Genomic DNA, 10029 nt, shown 5'->3' on the forward strand with positions numbered 1-10029 from the left:
AGCAGCAAGAGGCAAAAGCAGGGTGGCAGAGCCCCGTAGGCAGCTGGGACACAGCCCAACACAATTGTGTGAGTGGCATCTCTACTACCATTCCCATGGCAGGAGCGAGCAGTGGGTGCTGGCACATCCCCATCCTCAACTCCTGACCTGCTCCCAGAACACTCCTGTGCACCCTAAGCTATGCTGCCATGGCACAGGGCTCTCTGCTCCCAGCATTCCTCCCTCCCAATGCCTGGCTCCAGTGAGGGGGACACCAAACCCCTCACACTGTGCCCCTGGCCAAGCTCCCGTGCACCGCACTGCTCTGACCTGTCATGGTTCAGGAGACCAGAGTCCCACATCACCTGGGAAAAACCTCCTAACAACCAACCCCATTAATGGTTCTGACTGCTATTAAGGATAAAATCATCTGAGAGGGAGTGAAGCAAACAACACGGGCAGAGCGATAGGGCAGTGAAATCCAAGCAAGGTTAGAGAGGACTCTGAGCATCTCCCCTTGGCTGCCCTGCTCCCTGCACATGCACCTCCTTTTCAGTGCTGACAATCCACTGTGGTTTTCTTCTGCCTATTCAACCTCTGCAAGAGACTGAAAAGAACTAGCAAATAACTGCAAGGCCTGTTTTGAAAAACCAGGCCCTTATTAAAATGAGGGCTGGAGACAAACGGTGCCTCTGCTGTCAGCCAGCAGACACGCTCATTTTAGACATGTTTATAATTAAAGTCATCTAAGAGCTGCCGATTTTCATCATTTAACTTATCAAAGGTGCCTCTAATTCAGCTGGCTTCATACGAATCAGCTGGTACAAGGAATGGAGAAGGAAAGTGTGAGACGACATGCAAATGCCTTCTGAAGCCTCCTCTTTAATTCAACTAACACTGCACCCTGCCAGCCTGGACCTCTGCCACCCGCTTGTCTCGGAGCTGGCTCCCACTGGGAGGGTGTAGTATGGGTGGGAAAGAGGCAGATGAGCTTTACGTAAAGCCCTAACATTTGTGAATTGAAATGGAAAGGAAAAACCAACCTAACAGCACTGTCTCCTTTGGTGTTATTAGTCCTGCAAAGCCCAGAAACTACCATCACAAGGACACTATCTTATGGATGTAAATAACATGCATGCTTCCAACACAACGTTTCATCCTGATGACCCAGAGCCAAATATGAGGCTGCATCTTCACCCCAGTGTGCCGCAGGTAGAGCTGAGCATCCCTCCACATCCTCACCCATCCTAAAGGACCTCCCCATGAGGGTGTTCAGCTCCAAGCTGGTCCCACTGCTGTGGCCGCTGGCAGCCACATCATGGAAAAGGGGGAAACCAAACAAGAGCCAAACTGAACCATCAACACATGGCTAGAAACTGTGAAGGACACCAGAGGTATCGATAAAGAACACAGGAAGGTTGGACTTTGCACTCCAAGACTGCACTTGTAATGAATACACACTTACCGCAGGATAGAATGGGAATGTGTGTATGAGTTTCTGTGTGTGTATCTCTATAAGACACATGAAAGGAAAAACCCATCAAAGGGAGGGTAATAGCTCTTAAATTATCTCTGTTGCTGTATGTTTTAAGAAGTTTGTTTTCAAATAACCAGTACCAATTTACACATTAGCAAAAAAAATGGATTTAAAGGATGTATATATAGATATCTATTTCAAAATAGGAAAAAGATCTGCTGGTGTGTGAGATGCTCCCTGCAGACTTGCCTGTCTCAGCTTGCAGCTATGGAGTTAAAAAAAACAGGAGAAAAAGAAGAAAAGGAAGGAAAGAGGGGGAAAAAGTAAATCTGGAAACGAAATGTACATACCTGGGAACTGATAGCTGTAACTTGGGGCAAATCCGGGGTATCCTCGGCCATACGTTGCAACAAAATTTGGGTAACCTTGATCAAATGTAGAAAAACAGAGAGAGAAAGAGGAGTTTGAAGATTAATGAAGGGCTTGGGTTTTTTTCTTTTTAAATACAATGCAAAATGACATGGAGGATGGGTGAGGCGATGCTACAGAAGGTATTAAACCCCAAGATTTATTCTGCTCATGCCAAACTGCCAGAGGTTTGGGAATTATCTTGAACAGAAACCCCTGGAGCTGGCTGCCCTCCCTGCTCGCTCGCTGCTGGGCTCTGTGCACGAGACCTGTCACTCAGGTAATTAACATGCACTCTGGTATCTCAAGTCCAAGGACTGTGCATACTTGTTAGCTGGAAGAGTAAATGCCAAATGCTAAGGCTAAACACATAACACAGGTTTGCTCTGACATTTGGAGAGCTTACAATGAATGTACTTTGCTTCAGAGCTATTGACAGTTGGAGATTAAGGTAGTAGTAATTCTTTATCCCGGGAGTGTGAAGGACAACAGTTAACACATCAAGAGTTGGAGGCAGCAACAGCAATGAGCCAGGGAGTCAAAGAGCTTTTAATTTTTCAGGAAAGTAAAACCCAGCCATGAGAACTGCTTCTGAAAGCAACTTCTGAGATAGGCACAGAAACACACCCAGCCTCGGGCAGCTTTTGAGCTTTATGATGAGAATATTGGTTAATAGAGATGCTCGAGTGAATGCCAGGTTGGACACAGGGGCTTGGAGCAACCTGCTCTAGTGGAAGGTGTCCCTGCCTGTGGCAGGGGTTGAAACTTGATGAGCTTTAAGATCCCTTCCAACCCAAACCACTGGAGCCTGAGCACATGTTTAGCAGCCGAGTGGCTCTTCTGGGGTCTCCTATCTCTGCTTTTATTCCTTTAGTACGCTCATACATCACACAGTTATTCTGCTGCTGCTGCAAGTCCCTCTGTTTCTGATGAGGTTTATACATACATAGAACGTGCTATTAATCATAACCTAAAACCGGAAGATAAAAATGCTTGGATGAATTTTGATTATGGGATTAAGCAGTGCCAGGGGAAAGCAGCCCCGCGATCCCGGGCAGCACGCGGCGGCTTTCAGCACTGTGTACACACCGCTTAGCCCCTGCTTATTTATTTCACAGCTCAACAGCTGGATTCCCTTAGAAATTAATCACCTCTGTCATTAAATCAGGTCTTTCAGAGTTAAGCTTTACAAATCTTTTCTCCTCTTTCTTTAAAAAACGACAATATTGATAAATGGATTGTTTCCTGAGTACGTAGTGCCATTAACAGTGCTGTGAGCTCCACCAGGAGAAACGCCTCTGTCCTCACCAAGTGGAAAACATGAAGTTTTGCTCTAATTCAAGGAACTTCAGGAGCTGGGAGTGGGGTGCAAGGATGCCACCTCTGCCCTGTGCTGGGATGCTGGTGGCAGCGCTGCCCGGGGGGGTCTCGCCTGCATCGCCAGCGCTCAGCGCGCTCTAGGTCGGGTAGATGAAATCATAAATTTATAATACAACATTACTTCAATTTTCCTCTTCATTTACTGCTGCAGTGCCCAGCTCTGCTCTAACGAGTCAAAGCCTGAGCCGCGCGGGGGAAATTGCCTGGCTGAATATCAATAGCGCATTAACACCATGCCCATGTGGATGCTTCATCAAGCCAAATCATGGCCATGCTGACCTACCCACCATTCCCATTAGATGCCATTCTCATCCTGCACTGGGCACTGAGCAGTTCATTCGTTTCAGTAGTCCTGGGGAATGATCAATCTCTCTAATTATCCCTCGTTGCTACACCAAAACCCCAAGTTTTTCCTGGATTACCTCCTCCAAAGCGAGACCCTCCTGCCTGTGGAAGCAGAAACTCCAACCAACAATCAAACCTGCTTTCGAAGCACCACTTCCACCCAGCTCCTGCCTCTGACCCCAGCAGCAGCAGGTCAAACGCACCCACCCTGCAGGCTGGGTGACCTTCAGCCCATCACGCTCTTGGTGGGCAAGGACACTAGAAAGGCAGAACATCTGAGCTGGACTCCTGACTCCCTTCATCCCATCGTTCCAAAGCTGACTTATCCCCTACTCCATGGGATAAAAGAGCAAAGCTGAGGCTGCATTTGCCGTGGTGGTTGCAGGGGGTGCTGCTGTGGGATCCCCGGGGTCATTGAGCTGTGCCAGCCCCCAGGAATCCTGTGCTAAAGAAGGGGTCCCCATCCCAAATCTTGCCTCAGAGGCAGCTGCTACTCTACTAAACACAGTCTGATGGAAAAAAGGAATGACTTTCTTTGAAGGGCACAAGCTTCTTTTATGCATGAGTTCAGCCTACCTAGACTGAGCGTGTGCAGTAACGCAGAGCCTGCTCTGCCTTGAGCAGTGATAGAAGGAGCCTGGTAGAGACCTGAAATCTGGTGTTCATACAGACGCTGTTTTGGCTGTCTGGGAGTGTAAGCTTTATGTGCTGAGTGCTCCTGGCCCTGGGGGGGTTTGCAAGTTAAAAAGAGCCCAACTTTAATATTAAACACCAGCAGGTCTAAGATGCCCATCACCAGAAGAAGTGAGTCCTGTGGTGCCCCAGCTCACACGGAGCAGTGCTTCAGTTACCTCCAGAGCTGAACCACATAGGGGCAGCTGCGATGTCCCACAGGGAGCTGCTTCGGATGGGAGGAGAGATAGAGACAATCTCCTATTAATGTTGCTCCTCTGTTGCTTTCTTCTTTTCTCTCTTTTTCCCAAGTTTTCAGTCCTGAATGGAGCTGTGGGGCAATGCAGTGACACCTTCACACCCCTGGGTGACAGGGCTTCTGGTTGGCACGCAGGACCAGAGGTGATGCTGCTGGGCACATGGCAAGCTCCTTGACCACCAAACATCTCCCACTGAGCTGCAGATGTGTGTGTCACCTGTGAGGGAGGACACGGGCCTCTTCACGAGCACCCCTGGGGCTAGGGAGCAGCTCTTCAGGCCGGGTGGGCTGCCAGGGAGAGAGATGCTGGAACTGAACCCACTCTGTCCCGCTCTTCATGCAGAGTGGTTAATGGATGTCCCTGATCTCCCGAGACCGTGCGTGTCCCATGCGCAGACAGAGTCCGAGACAGCCCAGAAGCAGCCCTGGCAAAAGGCTGAGCCTGCCCACGCTCTCCGAGTCAGAAAATCCTTTCAGAAGAACACTTTAATTTTGTTCCAATCAACCAAATCATCACAGAAGCGGCTGCCTACGCACCTTTAGACCCCGGCTGCTGCAGGCTCCTCGGGGAGGCTGTGATTAATGAAAAAGACCAACTTCCTTAATAGCTTCGGAGGGAGCCGCTCCCCGCTCTTTCCTTCGGGCTGTCTCGTGTGTTCGTTCCTGCCATTCCCTCCTCTGCCCATGAGCAGCATCTGGAGAAGGTGACCTTGAACAAAGGCTTCTGGAAACAGGTAGAGAAATCCTCTAAGAGCAGCCCCGGTCGCTCTGTTTCAGTCCAGCAAAGCATCTAAAAGGAGGAATGGGGTAGGGCTGGCACCAGCCTCCTGGGATCTGTGGCTACTGTAGACGCTGCCTCCGGTGGGACATTACTTTGTACATCTCATCACTTCATGGGTTAATTACCTGTGGGGAGGGGGCCCTACTTTGAGTAGCTTCAGGGCTTGAGAAGGAGCAATTCAGGTTTCCCACTGAGCTGCTGCCCATCATCCCCCTTCCCAGCACTTGGAGGCAGCCTTTGAAAACGGGGCTTTATAATGGCCATCCAGACAGCTTTGCTCTCCTGTGTTGTGATTTCCTTGTTCAGCACTTAATTATTTAACACGGTGCCACTGTAGCAAAGCAGGAACTTGGAAGATGAAAAAACACAGCTTGAGCAGATAATGAAGCATCTGGCCTTCAACATGAATCAATCATTAATTCTGAGCAAGTCACCCTGATTTGCAATCTAACTAGAGCACGTTGTGAGACCGGCCAGAGCAGAGCTGGTTGGGGTGACCTGACCCAACCCACTTCAATGGGACAGGGATTTGCCAACGGGTACCCACAACGTATCTGTACCAGATGCAGATCTGCTTGCTGAGGGCTTCTTCCCTTACTTCTTATGGCTTCAAATGATCTTTTTCCAGCGAGGCATCCTGGTGGGAATCACTCACACCACACCTAAAGGCTGAATTTTCCCTTCAGGTCACTGGGGTGGACTTTGGCTCCATTCACTCCTTGCCCGGCTGTGGAGAGAAGGGTTGAGGCTGCTCTGCCCATGGGGATTGGATGAGGGATCCTGCCCTGGGTCTGTCTGCCCAGGGTGACCTGGGCTCTCTCCTCCACCACTTCCACCACCCCAAACCTCAGGCACCGCGAGTGGTAAAGAGAAACAAGAGCAATGAAGTGCCTATGCTCAAGCACCCAGGGAACATACTGGTAACCAAACCACAGACTGACTAGGACCAGGTAAATATTTTAACCATAAAATGCTATTTCCAAACACGATGGGGCAGGGTGATGGTGGAGTGTGGGGACAGACAAATAGATGATCAGTGGAAATAACTGAATCACACATCCCTGAAGTGGATCGTTCCAGCCACGTGAACAGAAGCACTATTAATTCAGAGATAAAGCAAACATGGCAGGGAAGATTTCCCTATCAAATCAAGCAGGGCCCTGAAATCAGATGTCTCAATGTAACAGCCTGATCCTCCTAGAACAGTCCTCTGATGCAATGCTCGCTACAGGAGCTTTGGAGTCCTCCAGCATCTCAGCCAGCCAGTGGACCTGCTTGGCAGAGCTCAGGACAACCAAGCACCAGCTTTCAAGGCTGGTTTTTATGCTCAGGTTTCTGGGATCATCTAAACCCAGGACAGAAAACTCAAAAGCATCTACATACGAGGGACACCAGCCTGGGAAAGACTCATTTCTGCCTGGGAACAGCTCCGCATGCCCTCTTGTTCATGCATGCCTTATGGGCATAGAGGGTGACAACTGAGGGAAAGTCCAGTGATACAAATAGAGCAGGAGGTTGAAAATACATGGGGTTGTATGAAAATACACTGGCAATGGATGAGCAGCATTTTGGCTTAGCAAATCTGAGGAGAGATTACCAAGAGGTTGTCACGTTATACAGAAAGAAGAACTATCTAGGCAGAAACAAATGAGAACCAATTATAACTAAATAGACCTCGTGCACAAATAGAATTTTGCCATTAAATATCATTTATCCCATTTAATTAGTATTTTCTGGACACAATACTCTGGATTAAAATACCATTCCATTGCCTTGAAACTTGTAATTACTGTTGTGCCCTGCACTGTTGTGCTCCTCCCTGCTCTCCCCATCCTGCAGGCCATTGAGGAGCCGGCAACATTTTCAATTATCTATGCTGAGCTGTCAGAGATACCTTTAAAAGAAGGGGAATAATGTGTGACTCGATTCCTCTAAAAAAGGGGAGAGATCATTTTTAGTCAGAATGAACACCCTGTGTCTTTCATCATTCTATTTTTTGCGAGGAAGAGTAAAACAGCCTCTTTAAAACATCCATTTAAATGCAAATTTCTGTATTCCAGGAGGGCGGGGGGAGTTAATCATTTACCACAGACAGGATCATTCTCCCCATTCCACCCCTGCTGAAGTTCTAGACCCGCACCCACGTAGGTGCAGGGATTTGCTCATCCCTGTGGCTTAAGGGTTCGGAAAGCAGGGAGAGACACAACAGAGGAGCCGCTGGCTCCGGGAGACGTGTGGTGGCCACGGCACTTACCCAACATTCCCATCCCTAGCATAAACGCGTCCATGGTATACGGTAATCCACGTGCCCTTCCTCTCGTCCCTGGTGGAAACATCACTTCTTTAGGTTGTGCTTTCTTACATTCTACCTATTGAGCAGAAACATGTACAAATGAGATGCAAATGAATTCCATGTAAATGTCAAATGCAGAACTGATCTACTTAAGGGGGTGGGGGGGAGGTTTATTTTTAGCATCTGCCTCCCCACACCGCCTCCCCCTCTAAGGTGAACTTTAAGAATAGCGTAAACGGATTTAAAAGAGCAAACGTGTATGTCTCTTTAAACACACAGAGCAAAACCCCACTGGAAAGATGACAGAACTGCTGATTTAAGAAGTTCCTGAAAGGAAAACCTGGGCTGCGTTCCCTCTCAATGGTACTCGTGGGAGTGGAATGAATGGAGGGAGGTCTCCAGCACAGCTCTATTGCAATCGATAACAGAAAATGACTCTCAGTGATCATTACAAAAAGCTCCTTTTAAAATAGGAATAAAGAATCGATATTTCTACCCAGCAGAAAATTTCTGTAAACCCTATTAATAAATGCTCCGCATTCTTTCACTTCCACTTACTCCTGCTGCCTTCTGAAGTTGCTTAACGCCACTCAAAGCACATTGTGAGTCTCCACCAACGCCAGGAGCCCAGGGCCCAGCAACCCCACCAGGTCATGGTTCCCAGCCTCTCCTTGGATAGGAAAAGGGAGAAATAAAGCGCTTTCCCATGTCTTCCAGCCCCGGCACTGCCAGGTTGCCCCCTCAAGCAGACTGCCCCTGTGCCAGTAAGCTGCTTTGGAACTAATCAGCTATCGAACCCATCTCTATGGCTCTACACCTTGAGCTGAGCAGCAGGAAAACGTGCAGAGACACAGCGCAGCCCTGCACGGGATGCAGGGAATCTCCCAGCTGCTGCCTGCCCCACCTGCATGGTTGGCACAATGAGAATTGCTGGTCTGAGGTTAAGGGTCTTAGGCTGAATCCACAGCTTTCAGCTTTATGCCTCTAACTTTGTTCTTCAACCAGTTCCTCAACCCTATTTGCACATTTAGGAACCCCCCAGACCTTGCCTGGTCAGACCAGAGTGGGAGCAGAGCGGGATCACCACCAGGCTGCAGGCAGGGGCTCGGGAATGGGGCTGCTCTCTGTGGAGGACAAGGAGCGTCGGCTCCATGTCTTCGTATCACCTGCATCACTCTCACAAGCAGGCAACCACCTCAGGCAAAGCCGGGATGCAGGATAATGGGGCTGAATGTCTCGGTGCCTAATAGCCCGATCAGTGACTGTGTGTTCATTGTCTTATGAAAACCAACCGCCTGTTCCTAGGCAACCTGATCAGTGGAAATTCCAGGTTTATACAATTTTCATTTAGGTAACATAAAGGTTAACTGCCTGTAATGGGAGGATTTTAAACAAAACCACCTACTCCTCCCTTCCCGCTGCAGATCTCCACAGACCGTATTTACTTTACTTGCTTGCAACACTTCCTGAAGCTACAATGCTCAGACACTGCCAATGCTGTCAAAACACGCTCTTCTTGCATACCAGCTGCCCCAACCCAGTGAAGTTTGAAGCAAAATTCTTCTGGAGTTCATCTTTTGCTACTTCTCTGCCAGGAAGCATTTGGGTCCTTGCAGAAGGCAGCGGGATAAGAGCAGAGAGGGACAAGGGTTTCCTCTGTCTCCTCTAGTGCTGTTGGGGGAGCAAGACCTCCAGGAGAGAAACACCCCAGGAAGGGCTGTGGTGAGGACCAGTGCGTCCTCCTGGCAGGGCTACCAACCTGCGTACCACCCCTGTCCCCTGCACACACACACACACACATGTACTGTGTACTCCTGCAGACATGTGGCAGTGCAGACACATTAGTGTGCAATGGAGAGAGCCACACGGTGCCCCACAAGGTTCCCAAGCCCTGATACTAAGAGAAATTAAAGGAAAGAGAAAACTTCCCATCGGTGATGGATGTGGAGGTGCTGCTGTCAGAGCGGGGATGGGGACAAGGACAGCATGGGATATGTGTGCCCAGCACCCAGCTCCATCACTGCCCTACAGGGATGAAGCCTTCAGAGCTTCCCAGGGAGCCTTAAGCCTGAGCTTTGATGGCAGGTTTCATTCAGCCTCATAGCGCTGTGTGGCTCCCCCAAAACCTTGATGCTCCCAGAAAGCCCCACAGCCCAAAGCTACCTCCCCTCTCCATCAGAACTAGGACGCAGCAAGCTCAAACACTGAGCCCCGGCACCAGCCTTCCCTCACCAGCACAACACCCTCTCAAGCTGTCCTTTGCTTATTTGTGATCAGAGGGTCATTTAACAGGAGTAGCCCATCTAATTTCCCCAGGCAGATGCCCGGAGGGGAGCACCACAAGTGTGTCATTTCATTTCACACCCGCATCTCTGTGGGTCCGCCACCACTCGGAACGCGGCGGCGGCGGCATTGGTTACGCCTCCAGCCGCCAA

At 49.4% G+C, this 10029-nt stretch overlaps 1 protein-coding gene across 1 annotated transcript in view; it reads right to left on the reverse strand.

The window, feature by feature from the left end:
* Positions 1 to 10029, reverse strand: part of MSI2 (musashi RNA-binding protein 2) — a 105080-nt gene that overhangs the window by 1210 nt on the left and 93841 nt on the right. The window contains exons 4-5 of the mRNA XM_010019538.1: positions 7556 to 7670; positions 1807 to 1881 (exon numbers count right to left, since the gene is read on the reverse strand). Of these exons, the coding sequence (XP_010017840.1) occupies positions 1807 to 1881; positions 7556 to 7670 (190 nt within the window). The remainder of the gene's footprint in view (positions 1 to 1806; positions 1882 to 7555; positions 7671 to 10029) is intronic.

The sequence above is a fragment of the Nestor notabilis genome, unplaced genomic scaffold (genome assembly GCF_000696875.1).
Source record: "Nestor notabilis isolate BGI_N333 unplaced genomic scaffold, ASM69687v1 scaffold13228, whole genome shotgun sequence".
Taxonomy (NCBI): Eukaryota; Metazoa; Chordata; class Aves; order Psittaciformes; family Psittacidae; genus Nestor; species Nestor notabilis.